Source organism: Sciurus carolinensis, chromosome 4 (genome assembly GCF_902686445.1).
Source record: "Sciurus carolinensis chromosome 4, mSciCar1.2, whole genome shotgun sequence".
Taxonomy (NCBI): domain Eukaryota; kingdom Metazoa; phylum Chordata; class Mammalia; order Rodentia; family Sciuridae; genus Sciurus; species Sciurus carolinensis.
The window spans coordinates 5,170,966-5,189,431 of NC_062216.1; the positions used below are offsets into that span (position 1 = coordinate 5,170,966).

Genomic DNA, 18,466 nt, shown 5'->3' on the forward strand with positions numbered 1-18,466 from the left:
AGAGGTGTCTTTGGAGATCGTGTTAGTAGGAGCTCTCCTGTGTGACCACAAGGCGTGACTGAGCATGTGTGGATTCGTGACATCGTCCCAGGGGCTGTGACAGTGCTGGGATAGAGCTCTCTGCAACAGCAGTGACACCTCTCTATCCAGTGTTTGCTCCCACCCACATCTGGTTTCTGAGTATTCAGAATGTGACCAGTGCATCAGAGGAAAGGAATTCCCAGTTTTATTTGATTTTAGTTTCATTACCACTCTAAATTTTATTTAATTTTAATTTGCATTTAAATAATGTTGCTAGGGGCAGATCTATGATAGCACAGGTTTGTGGGATACAAAAAAAAAAAAAAACTTTAGATTTTAACTAAATCCACAGCACTTGAATTTAATCTCAGACAAATATAATATGCAAACAAGTTAAGGAGAAACCTCTTTTCCTAAGAGAAAATACTTTTATTCATTCACTATATATAAATATGCATGTGTGTGTGAAGTCTTTAGTAACAGTACATTTTGTGTTTTACTCCTGGTTTACACTCCCTGTATTAAGGGGTGGTTCAGGGACAGGAGGGTTCTGTGAAGGCTTTGGACTTTTACCACCTTCTCTATCCGGTTTGGACACCGTGGGCTGTCATTTCAATTGCTCTCTTGCAATACCAATGTCTCTGCCTTTTCATATTGAAAAAGGAAAATAAAAACCTCCCTTAACTCCCATTTCCCTCCTGGCATCCTCTTCCTCTATCATTAAAAGCCCAGGCCTCTGTGTTCGCTGTCACCTTCTCACTCTCCTCTCAACTCCTGGTGAGGTGATATGACATTCATGGTGCTTTCTTGTTCAAATTCCCTAAACTTCTGTAGGGCTAGCCTTTGTTCTCCTGCTAATTTTCCAGCGATTCCTCGTGAGTCTCCTTTCTAGCCCACTCTTCTTCGTTCTTTTCGGTTTCACACACTATTTCCAAGGTCTGACTTTGACCTTTCATTCATTTCACTTTCTGTGTTTTTCAAGTGGTCTTTGTCCAAATTCATGGCCTTAGCCATCCTTTGTTTAATTACTGATGACTCACAGAAAGCTCTCTCCTTTTTCTGTCTCTCTGCCTAATTCTAGTCCTGTACGTACAGTTGCCCCCTAGAGAGCTTCACCTACTGGTCCAGAGCGACATCTCGGAGTCAGTGTGTTGAAGGTAGGTTGTCCTTTCACACACGCACTCATGTTTCCTATCTTAGTGATTCATTCAGTCCAAACCAGAGTCATCCTAGACTCTTCCCTTTCTTCAAGCAAACATCTGATAGAGCAGAAAACCTTGTTTCTCTCCATGCCCATAATTACTGCCATACTTTAAAATCTTAACTCTTCTTTTTTCAGATAGCTGATGTTAGGTGAGAAACCATCCAAAAGCTTAGTAACTTCAGACAGTAACAACTGTTTATTTGCTCATAATCTGTGCCTTGGGCAGGGCTCAGCAAGATTGGCTCATCTCTGTCCACATGGTCAACTGTGGTCCTATTTCACTCCAGAAAGTACGTGGAGAGTCCAGTGTGACTTTGCTAGCATGTCTCATGTCATGCATGGAGCGTCTGTATCAGCTGGGAGACACTGGGCCCCTTTGTTAAATTGTTCAACTTTTCTTCTTGGTATTTATCAAGTTTCACTCTTTGGCCGTATTTGTGCCTGGATGGACATCAGCAGTAGCTTTGGACTTTCCTAAGCTCATTATTAGTTTCATAACCTTGGACAAGTTTCTTTCTTTCAATCTCCTTCCTCGTAAAGCAGCAATGATCATATGGGTTTTGTGAGAGTCACAATATTTATACAAAGCCTGGAATGTAATCTGTATTTAGTAAGTCATCACTGGTAACTTTAGAAATGGCTGGAAGGGACCAGTACAGGTGAATCTGTTGGTGATAGCAAACACCAGTAGCTGAGCCTGAGGGATAAAACAGAAGGACTAACAATTTCATTCTGCTACGTATGGATTTCCACTTTCCCCAGCACCACTTGTTGAAGAGGCTATCTTTTCTCCAAAGTATGTTTATGGCACCTTTGTCTATCATGAGATAATTGTAATTATGTGGGCTTGTCTGTGTGTCTTCATTTCTGTTCCTTTGGTCTTCATGTCTTTTTTGGTGCCATACCATGCTGTTTTGTTTCTATAGCTCAGTAGTACAGTTTAAGGTCTGGTATTGTGATGCATCAGCTTCACTTTTCTCCTAAAGATTTCTTTGGCTATTCTGGGTCTCTCATTTTTCCAAATGAATTTCATGATTGCTTTTTCTATTTCTATGAAGAATGTCATTGGAATTTTAATAGTAATTGCACTAAATCTGTATAGCACTTTTGATAATATTAATTCTGCCTATCCAAGAACTTGGGAGATCTTTCCATCTTCTAAGGTCTTTTTCAACTTTTTTCTTTAGTGTTCTGTAGTTTTTATTGGAGAGGTCTTTCACCTCTTTCGTTAGATTGATTCCTAAGTTTTTGTTTTGTTTTGCTTTTGAGGCTACTGTGAGTGGGGTAGTTTTCCTAATTTCTCTTTCAGCTGATTCATCATTGATGTATAGGAACACAATTGATTTGTGGGTGTTAATGTTACATCCTGCTACTTTGATGAATTCATTTATGAGTGCTAGAAGTTTTCTGGTGGAATTTTTTAGGTCTTCTAAATATAAGATCATGTCATTGGCCCATAGGGATAATTTGAGCTCTTCTTTTCCTATCTGTATCCCTTTAATTTCTTTCTTCAGCCTAATTGCTCTGGCTAGAGTTTTAGGAAGAATGTTGAGTAGAAGAGGTGAACGAGGGCATCCCTGCCTTGTTCCAGTTTTCAGAGGGAATGCTTTCAGTTTTTCTCCATTTAGAATGATATTGGCCTTGGGTTTAATGTATATAGCTTTTACAATGTTGAAGATTGTGAAAAGAGAGCCTACAGAATGGAAAAATATCTTTGCCACCTGTACCTCAGATGGAGCATTAATCTCCAGGATATATAAAGAATTCAAAGAACTTCATACCCCCCAAAAACCCTCAATCAATAAATGGGCAAAGGAACTGAACAGACACTTCACCGAAGTGAATACAACTGGTCGACAAATATATGAAAAAATGTTCAATATCTCTAGTCGTTAGAGAATACAGTTTAAAACTATACTGAGTTTTCATCTCACTCCAGTCAGAATGGCAACAATCAAGAATACAAGTAACAGTAAATGGTGGCAAGAATGTGGGAAAAGTGTGCACTCATACATTGCTGATGGGACTGCAAATGGTACAATCTCTCCAGAAAGCAGTATGGGAATTCCTCAAAAAACTTGGAATGGAGCCACCATTTGACCCAGTTATCCCACTCTTCGATATATACCCAAAGGACTTAAAATCAGCATATTACAGTGACACAGCCACATCAATTTTTATAGCAGCTCGATTCACAATAGCTAAGCTGTGGAACCAATCTAAGTGCCCTTCAACAGATGAATGGATAAATAAAATTATATATATATATATATAAACACACATACACACACACAATGAAATACTACTTAGCCATAAAAAAGAATGACTTTATGGCATTTGCCAGTAAATGAATGGATCTTGAGACTGTTATGCTAAGTAAACCAATCCCCCAAAACCAAAGGTCGTATATTCTATGTGTACACACAGTAAGGGTGGGGGAGGGAAGAATAGGAGTTCAGTAGATTAGACAGAAGGGATTGAAGGGAAGGGAGGAGGGACAAGAATAGGAAAGACAGTTGAGTGAATGTTTCATGAGCGTCAGTTAGTATTGAATCAAAGATTATGAATGGTCCAGAATGTGAAAGTGGGGGGAAACCATGGTAGAAGGCTGTACTCAAGCTTTGTATGACTTGAATTTTTTATTCTTCTGTGCTAGTCATTTATTGAAAAAACAGTAGGAACAAAGAAAGGGAGTGAGAAAGCTTTTGCTTTCAAATTGTATGCGTAGTGATTTTGAGAAACCCTGGATCATTTGACTGTCTGCCCCCCATGGATCCTGACCTGCGCCTGGGCGGGTTCTTCAGCTGCGACTCCTCTGCGTCCTGCTTCTCCAGCAGCACCCCAGCTGGTAGCTGTGTGTGGTGTTCTTGTCTGAGGAGAGGCTGCAGCAGGGGCGGCACTGGTCACTCCTGCTCTCCACGGAGGAAGAGCGGTCTCCTTGGGCATCCTGTGCGCGCAGCAGATGTTCAGCAACTGGGAGAGTTCGACTTACATCTTTGAGGCCGTTCCTATGCCATCTGATACATTTTTAACAGAACAAGTGGTGTTAGTAATAGTCCTCTTGCCTTTTCATACTGCTTTCTTCTGCCCTTTTGTGAATTTTTGATGCTCTCAAGTCCTATTCAGAATTCTCAGTGATTCTCAAAGTGGTGTCTGGACCCTCAGCAAGAGCTGCCTAAGAACATGTTTGAAATTCATATTCTCAAGAGCCCCACAGTTCTACTCAGTGGGCAACCATAGGGCCAGGCCCACACACTTCTTAAGTTCTAGAATCTCTGGTCTAAGCAGTAGTCTTGTGTTTCACAGGGTAGTAATTGGGGCACTGTCGTGCATGCCTGGAATCCCGGCAACTCAGGAGACTGAGACTGGGAGAATTTCAGGTTCAAGATCAGCCTCAACAACTTAGCAAGACCCCGTCTAAAAATAAAAGTAAAAATATGGACTGGTGGTAGAGCATGCCTGGTTAAATCCCCCATATCACCAAAACAAATGAACAAAAAACAAAAAAAATAGAGGAGATTTGAGTCAGACTCTTACATTACAATTAGAACACGTGGATCTAATATTTATTCATAAACCTTAATTTTATGCCTGAGTTTCGTGAAGAACAAGCAAACACTGACGGCAGTTACACACCTACGCTAGGAGCGCAGAGCAGGGTGGTGAGGAGAACTCTCTACCAGGCTCTTTTAGACATCAGGTACTGCTTTGTGAAGTGGTCCATTTCAGCTGAGTTTCCTTGATACTTGATGCTTTCAAGTGCTTTGTAAGAAATTAAAACCCTATTGTGTTTTCTACCACTTTGGTAGTAAAGATGGGCATACTTAGACTTATCGAGCTCTAGTAATAGGAAACAGAAATGTAGTGAAGTCTCTGTGATAGCAAACCAAATACAGTTAACCTCCATATCTGCTCTCTGCCCCAACTCTTAACCCTGTGGGTTTCACATCTGTGGATTCAGCCAGTTGCAGATCATAAATACTTGCAAAAAACAAAATTGTGTCTGTACTGAGCATGTACAGACCTTTCATTATTCCCTGAACAGTAACTATAATAACTATGAATGTAGCATTTGCTGTGTGTCAGGCACTGTAAGTAGTCTAGGGTCTTTACAGTGTGTGGAGGATGTGTAGGTTCTGTGCAGGTACTAGCCCTCAGATATGAGGACTTGAGCATCCACAGAATTTGGTATCTGCAGGAAGTTCCAGAACGGCACCCCATGGATGCCAAGGAATGATTGCACCAAGAATTTTCACGTTATTGCATTTGTGGTTTCAAAATTCCTCCACACTTAAGGAACTTAGCTTTCATCCTATGAATAATTCTGGCAATTGTGTACTTTTGAGAGTTCTTTCGAAACATAAAACAAACTGAGTGTGGTGGTGCATTTCTGTAATCCCAGTGACTCAGGAGGCTGAGGCAGAAAGATTGCGAGTTCAAAGCCAGCCTCAGCAACTTCGCGAGGCCCTGAGCAACTTGGTGAGACCCTGTCTTAAAATAAAAAGTGAAAAGGACTGGGGTGTGCCTCAGTGGTTAAGGGCCTCTGGGTTCAGTTTTTGGTACTAAAAACGAAACAAAACGACCCCCACCCCCCCAAAAAAAACCCTTAAAACAAAGGAATAAGCTAGGGTAAATATTTTTTCTAGACTGAATAAAAATAAGTTTTATGTCTGATATATCACATAAACAAACTTAGGTGGCAAATAGCAAGCTAATAATACATTTAATACATGACATCAATTTAGTATGAAAAGAGCTCTTGCTAATTATGAAGAATGCAAAGTAGAAAAATGGAAAATGGTGTTGATAAGAAATTCAAGAGATATGAGTGATTCAGACATCTGAGCAAGTGTTAAAGAAATGTAAATTAAACAAGCACTCTGATGCCAGCTTTCAAAGACCAGTTTGACAAATGTTAAAAAAGAAAGTTACTGCCCAGTATCCGATGGAAAGGACTTTGTCTCATCCTGATGGATATATGAGTGGGTTGTTCCTGTTGCTTTAACTTTACCATGAACTTGATGGCTTGAAACAAGGGATTTACCCTTGGCCGTTGAGTTGTCGGTGTTTCTGGACCTCACTGGCAGCTGCTCTGGCCTGCTGGGAGGCCCCAGGAGCACACCTGCTTTTCTGCACAGGGTCCTGGTTGACCTAGTGCTCCACACTCATCCTCCTGGGACCCATGGTCCTGCAGATGATTGGCCAACTCTTCTTCCTCTTCCCTCTTCTCTCTGACCCTGGTTCATTTTCTTTATGGTGTAATTCTGCCCTCTCTCAAGGCCTGTGGCTCCTGTTTGCCCCTCATCCAGTTGTCTGTGTGACCCTCTGCAGTCCCCAGTGTGGGGTGGACCCTTCCAGCTGTGTCTCAGCTGTCAGTAACCCTGTGCTTTCTCCCTTTTGCAGCTGACAGCGTGGTAAATCGCTAATGACTGCCTTCTGTGACTGGTCCTGATTTCAGCTGAGCCAGGACCCTGGGACTGGCAGTCCCCCCAAATTCCTCCTTTTGACCACCTCTTTGGTTTTCCACAGACTTGCCCTCCACATTCTAGGTGGCTTTGCATTCAGAAGGTTCCTTTGGCAAGAGTGCACTGTGTCTTTCTGAATCTTGATTTGGACTGTCTTTCTCTGGCTTCCTCCCTTTGGAGAGGAGTTTTCTTCCTGGGTGTGGCAGCTGCAACGCGTCCGTGCTCTCGAGTCCACCTCCTCTGCCTGCCCACGTCGCTTCACAGCTGCTTCTGCTCTCTGCCCAACTCTTAACCCTGGCGCAGTGCGGCTCGGGAAGACCACGGTGGTCCGTTCCCCACCTCTGCACATCCAGGACCCTGCTGCCCCCAGTGCCACCTTCAGAGGGACTGGGCCGCCTTTCCATCTATTCTCAGGAGTTCACCCCATTTTAACGTGATGGTGATTTCCACAGTATGTCACCTCATGTGATATGTGCTCCTCTTTGTTAATTTCCATGTAACTTGACATTATGTATGAATGACCCCATTTTATAATCCGAAAACAATTCTAACTGTTGTGGAAATAAATACTCCAGTATATATATTTTTAGTAAAGGTAACTACACCTCTCCTTTAATTTCTAATGTTCTTACAAAGTTTTTATTTGGTATAGTTTTAAATTTTTTATTGGTGCATTATAATTATATATAATAGCCTGGCACAGTGGTGCATACCTGTTAACCCAGCTAATTGGGAGACTGAGGCAGGAAGATTGCAAGTTCAAGGTCAGTTTGGCCTATTTTGTGAGACTCTGTGTCAAAATAAATAATAAAAAGGGGTGAGGATGTAGCCAGGTGGTAGAGCATCCGTAGGTTCAGTCCCTAGCACCATCAAAAATCAACCAGACTGGGGAGGGGGCAGGGGAAAGGAAAGATCATAGAATGGTACAAATGTCATTACCCTGTGTACATGTGTGATCACACAAATGGTGTGACTCTACTTCTTGTACAGCCAGAGAGATGAAAATTGTACCCCATTTGTGTACAATGAATCAAAATTAGAAAAAAAAAACCCAACCAAAAAAAATAAAAACACCACACACACAACAAAAGGGTTCATTGTGGTGTATTTTTACATGGACTTTAATAGTTTGGCCAGTTTCATTCCCCAGTACCGCCCCTTCGCTACCTTCTCTGCTCCCAGTCTCTATTCTTCTGGTCCCTTCTGTTTTCATGAGATCACCTTTTCTTCCTTTTCTCTCTCTAGCTTCCACATAGGAGAGAAAATATAGGACCCTTGACTTTCTGAGTCTGTCTTATTTCATCTAACATGATTTTCCTCCAGTTGCACCTGTTTTCCTGCAAACTACTTAATTTCATTATTTGAGGTTGAGTAAAACTCTAGCATGTGTGTGTGTGATACCACATTTCTTTATTCATTCACCTATTGACAAGCGTCAGACTGGTCCCATGACAGCTGTTGTGAACTGTGCTGCTGTAAACATGAGTATTGTATGTATCACTATAATATGATGATGGTAATTTTTTAGAATAAATAATGAGTGTAACAACTGGGTCATATGTGGTTTCATTCCTAGTCTGTGAGGAAACTCCACGCTGGTTTCTGTTTCTACAATACCACAGCCTAAGTGTCCCTTTTTCTTCACATCGTCTCCAGCATTTATTGCTGTGTTCTTGATAATGCTGTTCTGACTGGAGTGAGATGAAATCTCAGTATAGTTTTGATTTGCGTTTTCCCTGATTGCTGGAGATGTTGACTTTTTTTATTTCTTTTATCCATTAATTAATTAGATTATTTTGGGGGGGGTTGGTGTTAAGTTTCTTGAGTTCTTTATATATTCTGTATATTAATCCTCTGTCAGAAGAGTAGCCAACCTCCTCTTTGGAGCATTTTCTTCCCTTGGCTTTTGCATTTTGTTTTAGTCAACTTTTCTTTGCTGCTGTGACTAAATGATCTGACCAACACAATTGTAGAGGGGAACAGTTTATTTAAGGGCTCAGGGTTTCAGAGGTCTTAGTCCATAGAAGGCCGACTCCATTCCTCAGGGCAGAGGTGAGGCTGAACATCATGGCGGAAGAGGGTGGCAGAAGAAGCAGCTCATATCATCAGAAAGGAGAAAGACTCCCCTCTCCAGATACAGAATATATACCCCAAAGCCACGCCCCCATTCCCAGCTTCTCCAGCCACATCCCATTACTTCAGTTAATCCCCTCAGGGATTAATTCACCGATTGGGTTAAGACTCTCACAACCCAGTCACTTCTCCTCTGAACCTCCTTGCACTGTCTCTCATGTGAGCTTCTGGGGACACGTCACATCCAACCCTAACACATTATATTGACCTGCCTTGCTTTGCTTTGCTTTGCTTTTTTCTTTTCTCACTTAAAAAAACAAAACAAACAAAAAAACTGGCTTCTCCTATTCTGTTAGCATTTTATCTTTTACTGAAAAGAACATGCATGTTCCCTAAGTCTGTACTTCTTGCCTTTTCCTCTTCTGTCACTTCTCAACTATAGCCACTGCCATTTCTTAAATCATCACATCTAGTCAGATGATTCCCACATGTCTGTCTCCGGCTGATACTTGCCACTTACAGACCATCTTCCCAACTACCTTGAGCGCGCCTTGTCACATAGCTTGCTCAGTTTGAACTCATGTTCTCTACCTGCCCCCTCTTTATCTCTGCCTGGTGCTCATTGGTAGCATGACCTTAGCCACACATTCTAGGGCAAAAACCCAGTGGTTTTTATTCTTGTTCCTTTATGACCACATTCAATTATTTGCTTGATGTAGTATATGAACCACTGACTACATTGTCTCTTCAGTCTGCACTGCTTCATTCCTAATTCAGAACCCCACTGCCTATGACCCGGTACCTTAAAATACTTCTGAAACTTAAACTCTTTTTATAAGCTTAGGTCTTGTCTTTCAGCCTCAAATCCTGGAATTCTCAGAGAGCCTAGTAGGAGTAACTCAGCTGTCACTCTGAGTTCTAGAAAGATGCCTGCGGTGTGTTTTCCACCTGCCTCGGTGCCAAGCTCCTCAGACGCTCCAGACTCCCCTCTTCTCCTTTGCTCACGTGACTTTCTCCCACATTCTTTACGTCCATCTTGGTCTCTTTCCAGTGTCTTTTCTCTTAAAGCTTTCACCAATAGAAAAGAAGTGATTTAAAAATTTTTTTAAATTTTTATATTCTGAGAATATTTTATATCTCATTGAAGACATTCTTCCATGTGCTGTAGGTATGTAAGTTTTGTTGCTTCATTAATATCTAACCTACATGATTATGGTTTTAGAACAGTTAGTACTCGAGTAGAAAAGTACTGAACTAGATGTAATAAGGTCTTGCTAGCTCTTTCACTTTGAGAAAGTTGTTTTACCTCTCTGAGCCTCAGATTCTTGATTTGTGGGAATAAGTGAGATGATATATATTAAATCCATACATTTGTGTATGCAAACACAAAATTTCCCACCTTCATCACTGAAGGTATTCTGTCGAAATGTGTTTGTTTATAATGTTTCCACAGTACAATACTAATCACAAATTTTCAGCTATACTCAATCACCACAAGAGGCCCTGAGGTAGAAACTTGATCAGATGGGTAGGTCATCTTCAGTGCTGAGTAGAAAATGAGGAAATTCCAGAGTCGGTCCAAGAACAGACACCGTCACCAGAAAGAGCTGACGGAACAGCTTCTGTTTTTCTCTTTTAGGGCTCAGGGCCTTTATATAGTTTCTTGGAAGCAGAATCAGATACCAATTTGTTGGGCTCAAGTTGAAGCAGTTAGTTTAAAATACCTTGTTTTTTCTGTTTCCTCCACTGAAATTCTGATTGGTATCTGCATTGGTTACTATAAAATTGCTTTTGCAATAATGACTTGAGGTTTGAGATAGTGCCAAGGCACAGTTGTGGACTCGGGGTCATTAATTATGAGATGTGCTGCTCAAACATCTTGAGTAATCGTGGGCAAGTTGCTGCCTCCTTATGCAGCTGCCTGAAGTGAGGATCCCAGTGTCCGCACTTGGCAGGGCACACGAAAGCCCAGGGTTTCTGAGGACCTGCTTTCTGGAAGCTTCCCATGTGGTATCTTGCGCCCGTAGGTGTTTGGTTTGTATTAAAAGAGTGTGCACTTGAGCAGAAGGTAGCTCGTGAGAGGAGTGCTTCCTCAGACAAAGCCCAGGTGTGAGGTTATGGCATTAGTGCCTGCCTGTCGTGTCTATTTGTGGAAATGGAAAACTTTACTGCATTCCTAATTCGTGGCACACTGAATTGACTTGTTTTTTAGGCCTTCCAGTATTAAAGCATGTGCTGACACCAAGAATAAAGGCAACTTACGTTGCTTTTGATTCTATGAAGAACTACTTAGATGCGATTTATGACGTTACAGTGGTTTACGAATGGAAAGACAATAAAGGACAGCGAGAAGAATCACCGTCCATGACAGGTAAGTTCATGTTTTCATATGCTAGGTTTTCATATGCTAGAAAATCAGTACTCATACAACACTCGCAAGTTCTGTCTATTGAGTGTATCACCATTCTTCTAAAATAGGCAAGTGTGCTTTCTTTCATTCTGTGGACTTGGTGTCTTTTTCAAGATGCTCTTAATCCACCCCAGTTGAAATCTCACTTGCCTACTAAGTTTGGTACTTCTTGGCTGCCATGTTATTCTTTTGGAAGTCTTTAACCAGCCTCTTGCCACCTGAAGCTCATATACAAAAATGGACAGCTCTGTAAAGGAAAGGTGGGGGTAGAGTGGTCCTGAGTAATTCAAGGTATGCGTTGATGGTCAGTGCTAATCTTTAATTGTGTTTTTCAGAGGATACTTATGAAATTTACTATCATTGATAAGAAGAATTTGTGACATTTCTTTTTCAAACATGCTGCTTTTTAAGGACTTAGATCTATTATCTGTGTCATATATAAGAAAAAGAATTTTGAGTGGGCAGAATAGTTTGGGTAAATATAACCAGATACTTTTGACTTTAGAGAAATTTGAACATGGGAAATGTATAAACAAGGAAGCGTGGAGCTGCTGTCCCTTTTCAGAGCATCCATTTGAGCTAGACTAGAGAGAGAACGAATGCTCTCTTGGTGAATGTGCCTTTCACCACGACAGCTGTTTAAAGTTGGGTCAGCTTGTCAGAGAGTTTGCACCAGTGGGCTCTCCTGAAGGCAAATGTCCAAAACAAACACACCACGAGCCCGTGTTGCATTTAAGCCTGCCTTTAAGGTATTCCTTGGAATTTGACGTGCTTAGGAATTTCGCAGAATAGCGTTGTTCGTTGCAGCAAAACACTGATAAAGGATCGTGAGTAGAGCTTGAGAAGTCAGTGAGGACCGAGGTCACTCCCCCAGCCTGAGGCCCTGGTGGTGTGGACCCAGCACGGGCACCACTCGCCATCCTACAAGTTGAGAAGATGACCAATGACTCAAAAGAAATAGATAAGAACATCACAGAGAAAATGTTCGACTTTATTCATAATAAGACAAATGCAAATTAACTACATTTTTTTAAAAATCTGTCACATTGACATCAATCCCAAGGTATGATTACATGATCAGTGGGTAAGATTAAAGTCTAACAGGCAAGTTCATACTTTTTTTGGTACTGGGGATTGAACCAGGGGTGTTTAACCACTGAGCCACATCCCCAGCCCATTTTAAAATAACTTATTTTGAGACCAGGTCTTGCTAAGTTGCTGAGGCTGGCTTTGAACTCGCAGTCCTCCTGCCTCAGCCTCCTGAGCCGCTGGGATTACAGGTCTGTGCCATTGCGCCCTGCTCACCGCACATTCATGCTTTGCTTTTGGGACATAATGTAGTACAACTTCTGTTACAGTTGTTTTGAAAATGTCTTTCAAATTTACAATGCATGTACATTGTAGATTTAGTGTTCTCACTTTGAGCCAGTATTCCACATGTATACCTGCGCACTGGAGAGATTACATGGTTTGCATCTCCCTTGCCATCAAAACCTGCTCGCCCCTCCTTAGGTATTTTTGATGACCTAAGTGCTGCATGTTGCTAGGGCTTGACACAGAAATAAAGAGCCACTGCAGAGAGTTCCCAGCAGAAAGGGAGGTGTGCAGACTCAGGAGAGTGAAGGCTTCTTTACAGATAAGCCTGAAGTCTTCCTCAGACTGGGCAAGGCTGATTCACCATTTCTTAGCACATGTGTTTACACATTTTCAAGTTGAGAAGAAAGGTCTCGGCCTCCTGCTTGCACACCTGCCCAGGGAACATAGTCTTAAATGAATTACGTCCTTGTTCTTTAAGGAACATCAGTGTGTGCGAGTCTCCCACAGAGAGCCACCTGCAGGGGAGCCCCTGGGCCTGGAGGGCTTTCTTGCAGCACACACTCAGCTCACCCCTTGTGCAGCCCAGACAAAAAGAGATCATCTCTTTTTCCATTTTAGTAGGCCTTCAAAATAACTGTCATTTAAGGCTTGTAGCTATTTCATAGTAATAACTTGGTTCCCAAACCAAGGGTAGTCTGTTAACATGTGGCAAGGATCAGGAAATCAAGGATTACCAGCAATTAGAAACCAGTGGCCAAGACACAGAGGAGAAGCAGCTGCTGCTCCTGTTCCACTGGGGCTGTGGAGTAGTCAGTGACAAGAAGCTGTGTCTGCTGGCACCCAGAAGAGAGGACTCTTAGGTGCACTTCCTGCCCAGCTCTTCACCGGGGTGGGAGGTCTAGGTTTAGTAGGGAACCAGATGAACTCCTCTGCCCTAGAAGCCTCCAGTCTGGAGGGGAATGGCAGTGACCATGTGGAACAGTTGCTGTCCTGGAGAGGGGTTGGTATGGAGGTGAGTTGATGGTGATCAGCATCTTGGCATCCCTTCAGAGGGATGGGGTGGACTTCTAGTTAGGGTCCACCTTCCTATTCCTAGGATGCTGAGAGAATTAAAAGTTGTTGTATGAAAAGAACATATGGTGCTATTGATTTAATGATGACTTATATATATTATAGTAGACTTGGAAATAACATCTCTTCACTGCATCTTGAAACTTCAAACTGCCAGTTTATAATCTGTTTTTCTTAAGCCCTTTTTTTGCCTTATCTTATTTTCATTGTGAATTACTTTATATAACCATGAGTTCTAAAATAGCAAAAAGTGAAATATTTTTGTCCTTTGTTAGAATTTCTCTGCAAAGAATGTCCAGCGATTCATATTCACTTTGATCGTATAGACAAAAAAGATGTCCCAGAAGAACAAGAATATATGAGAAGATGGCTTCATGAACGTTTTGAGATAAAAGATAAGTGAGTAACAACAGTTCCTGCACTTAAGAAACTTAAATTTCACAACAGTAAATAATTTGAAACCAATTTAAAGAGTTTTATTATCTTAAGAATACTTTTTATAAACTCAAGTCAAATCTTATTCCATGCATATCTGTTCATGTTTCAATTTTTGCTTTATAAAAACCTGTTATGGTGGGCCTATCTATGGTGCTTCCTGAACTATGTGCTAAGATAGAAAATTCAAGGAAACAGAAGAGTATAAGATGCCAAGTCTGCTTTCCCAGGTCAGATAAGGTGGTGTTCCTGTGTAAGGAGCAGCCGCTGTCCTGTGGCGCACAAACAGGGCTGTGCGAAGAGAGGGTTGTGCCTCTTGTGTTCTTGGGCATGGTGCAGGTGTGTTTGTTGGAAGAGGAAAGGGCAGTGGACATTTTGATGGCGAGGATGTCTCCGTGTTGTTAGTATGTTGGAGCCTGAACAGTTTCTGGCCTTGACCACGTTTTTGTCCACACTGATAGCACAGCATTTAACCTTGCTCAGAATTACCTGTTAGTAAACTGCAGGCATATTTGGATCCGCTCAGGTGACTCCCAGCTAAGGCCACGCTGCGCAGCCAGTGGCCATGCCTCAAACTAGAGGGAGCCTCGCTGCGGCAGGCAGCCTCTCCGTCTGTGAGTTCAATGGAAGTTGAGGGTTTCCTTTTCAAGAGTGATAGGTGATTCTTTAATTCAGATGTGATATTTAGAAATTGTATTTTGTTACAAGAAAGTATTTTTTCCAAATGAATACTTTAGGATATTTACTGTTCGTTTTGCTATAAGTTAAAGTTTTATGGTTTCTGGAGCATAACCTATTTTTTAAAGATATATTTTAAACATTTTTTATATATATATATGTATTTTTTTTGGGGGGGGGATGGGTTCATTAGTTACAGGATGTACCAGTTACTAAGACCACATTAAAAAGCATTTTCTGTATTTCATTGATGCATAGTTATACATGACAGAATTTATTGAACTAGTGATTCAGGGCCATTTTGGTTATGGGAGAACTTTAATAAATAACATCTATGTATGTTGATATGAAAATCTATTTTTAGAATAAAAGACCAAACAATGTTTAATATCCCATTTATTTTGTGGTATAGATATTTATATGTATTTAAGATGAGTCTGGACATTTTAAAACAGTGGTTACCTCTAGGGATGAAATTTATAAGGCAATAGAAGCATTTTTCCTTCCTGAATTTTTGTGTTTGAGATTATTGTATTGTGTTCTGCTATTAGAACCTTACATGTTTTAAGTAAGATGGGAAAATGCTGTTGTTTTCCTTCTTTTACCTGTGTTTATAGTTCTTTGGGAACTAGGGCTTTGTTCGGACTCTCCATGTGTATCATAGGCACTGCTGGTCTTTTCTTGGTTGTGCGGTATGATAGGAGCTGCAAGGAAGAGGGAGAGAAGCTGCAGTGAGCCGTTCCCTGTGAGTTGGTATAAAAACAAAAACATCCTTATCAGATGTTCCGAAGTCATACATGAAATGCAATCATACGTAGCATATAAATTGATATATAAAGCATAGGAGGCTAGAAATCTCATTCTTCCCTTATTTTCCAAGGAGCTCGACTTTCTCCACATGTACTGGGAACCCCCTAGATCCTTGAAGTGTCTTTAAACTGACACTGTCAATTGTCGTGGTTTTCATTCTGGCTATAGGTTGCTCATAGAATTCTTTGATTCACCGGATCCAGAAAGAAGAAACAAATTTCCTGGGAAATGTATTCATTCCAAACTAAGTCTCAAGAAGACGTTGCCGTCACTGCTGATCCTGAGTGGAATGACCGCTGGCTTGCTGATGACGGAGGTGGGGAGGAAGCTGTATGTGAACACGTGGCTCTGTGGGACCCTGCTGGGCTGCCTGTGGGTCAGCATCAGAGCGTGAGCCTATGGGCAGAGCCTGCTGCCCGCCTCTCCTCTCACTGCTGGCCACACAGTGCATCAGCTTTTCCTGAGTTTAGTAACAAGTGTAAATAAAGCCTTGTTGATTGAACATTGGATAAGATAGAATTTGTGGCTAAAGCCGATATGCAGATGATCTTGGGCAAACATACATGGTTTTCAGCTCTAGTAAAAGCCCAGTGGAGCTTATGTGCTCCTTAGCCTCCTGTGAGCTAATGTCAGCTTCCGAAGATTAATAGGATCGTATAATTTGACATTGTTTTGTAATTCAGATGGCTGTATTTTTTAACATTAATTTGCAGCATATTTCACTATATTTGTTATTTCCAGTTTTTTTACGACCTGATAGCTCCAAACTCTTATCACTGTTTAGTATCTTACAGCTATGCAATACTTGGCTTTTTCTTACTTTCTGCAAACCCATGAAAGAAATTGAATTTAAGTATGAAGACATTCAAGGAAAAGGGCAAGAAATGTTCATGGGGAGAGAAATTCTGTTCAGTGAGTGTTTTTATTGTATTGTGGTATTAGCTGATTTTACTTTATATTGAAAAATAACTAATGTTTCTAATATTTATTGAAATCACTTAATTTGCATACCCTATACTCTGCATAAGAGAATAATGTATCAAATATCAGAATGAAGTTTAAGTTAAAATTGCGACTGATTAATTACAACAGAACTTGAAATTGCCCAGCTTTTGAAGATTTAAGCTACACTATTAGTACTTCCCAACATCTGTGCCATAAGTGCTTGAAAACATTGTTTCCTGTTATTTTTTATATCAGTAATTACTGTGAGCCTTGTTTGGATCCGGAGTCCACAGATATTTGAGATGATTGGAGCCCACAAACATTACGACTCCATTTGCTAGCATGTGCCTTTTGCCTCTTTCTCCTTGATTTAGCAAACTGTTCGATTCAGACACCATTTCTATGCTATCTTGGTAGTTTGCACTGTGCCCTCTTCGTTTCTCTGGGACCCCTTCAGAGGTGCTGCTCCATCCACAGCTTGCACAGTAGACCAGCAGCGACGGGCAGCCAGCCGTGGGCCTGGCTAGGAGGTGAACTCTCCAGGCCTCCTGAGTGAGCTTCCTGGACTCCTGCAGAGGCATCTCGCCCTTGTTCAGTGTCAAGAACTCTCTTCATCACATCATTCATCAGGACTGCGTGGATTTGGGTCTTTTCCGATGGTTTTAATGGAGCTACAGAGTGAGAATAAGAGCTACCTTCCAGGAACCAAATCACAGTTTTCAGTCATGGAAAGACATAGCCCATGGAAGAAGACCTTTTTAAAGTGTGATCTGCTCTGTTTTTATGTTGTGATTTAAATACGACTGCCTACTGGTCTTTTAAGATAACAGTTCTGCTTTCTGTTGGTTAATGTTTGTTGCAAAATTATTTAGTGACCCAGATGACACACACCAGTTGAATTATGAAAAGCAAAATGGAAAAAAAAAATCAAGGGAAGTTTTGTCTGACTGTCTTCCGTTACTTTTCCCAAACCAGAGAATACGCCATCTCATACAATACCTTTGAAGAGTAGCGTGGTGCGAATCGGTTTCTGTTCGTTGGTACGTCTGTGAATAAAACGTCCATATGCCCATATTCCCACAGAAGACAGTCAGCCTCACTGCAAATGGAGGCCTGGGTCATACTTGTGAGAAGGTCCTCCTGCTGAATTGCCTTTTTCTCTTACGTGTAAAGTGAAATTTAAATTAATCCCATGTCTTTGTTAAATCCTTTTTTTTAAACAGTCTTAATTTTAGAGCTGATTTCTGATTAGATCAAAATGAATTTAAGTTGTGGAACTTGGAATATCATGGATATGCTCCATATTTAAATTTTAAGAGACAATACCATTAGAATTATGTGGATTATAACTGATTTTAACAAGGCAAAGTGACCTTCATAAGGTCACTTGAATATGGTGTTTCTTAGGACTGTACTTAACTCTCTTCTCACAAAAGATCACTAAAACACGGGAGTTGGAAACATTTTTGTATCAAAATGTTTAAAAAGTCAGAAACTTAACATGTATTGATATTGACTTGAATTAACTGTTTCTAAAATTAAAAACCGTATGCCTACCTATAAATCTTTTCACATGTCATTTAAGCTTTCATTGTATTATTGATGATTTACAGCTTACTTTACTTATTTTTTTCCTTTTTAAGAATGCCATCATTGTGCATGCTTTTATGTTTTTCAGCAAAGGGTGTGTTTGGATGAAAGTAAAAAATAAAGTAAAATCTTTCACTCTCTCTAATGTCTTTGCTGTTTTAACATTTTGTGACCCAAATATTCACCAACTGTTTTCTATTACAGAAGATAGACTTAGTGATTGAACTTGCTTTCTGAATTTATAAAACTATAATATTTTTTATGAACTACTGAGCCAAGCTTTTAAAAACTAAATTGAAATGCCAAAAATTGCAAAGCAGTATAATAGTTTGTAAAAATTCATCTATGTTATTAATAAGATGTGTGGTCGACACTAATTGCTCAGCAGTTCTATAATTGTTAGGTGATCTCAGCGAAACATGTCAAGTGCTTAAAATTAGCAGTGCT

General features: G+C 40.7%; 1 protein-coding gene across 3 annotated transcripts in view; it reads left to right on the forward strand.

The window, feature by feature from the left end:
- The window catches only part of Agpat5 (1-acylglycerol-3-phosphate O-acyltransferase 5), a 53,049-nt gene extending 34,890 nt beyond the window's left edge, over positions 1-18,159 (forward strand). For 2 of the 3 annotated variants that reach the window (XM_047550211.1, XM_047550213.1), the window contains 3 exons: positions 10,976-11,134; positions 13,837-13,960; positions 15,688-18,159. In XM_047550211.1, the coding sequence (XP_047406167.1) occupies positions 10,976-11,134; positions 13,837-13,960; positions 15,688-15,970 (566 nt within the window). In that variant the 3' untranslated portion in view covers positions 15,971-18,159. Of the gene's footprint in view, positions 1-10,975; positions 11,135-13,836; positions 13,961-15,652 lie in introns of all 3 variants that reach the window. The other variant, XM_047550212.1, reaches the window with a different exon arrangement.
- Positions 18,160-18,466: the final 307 nt, after the last annotated feature.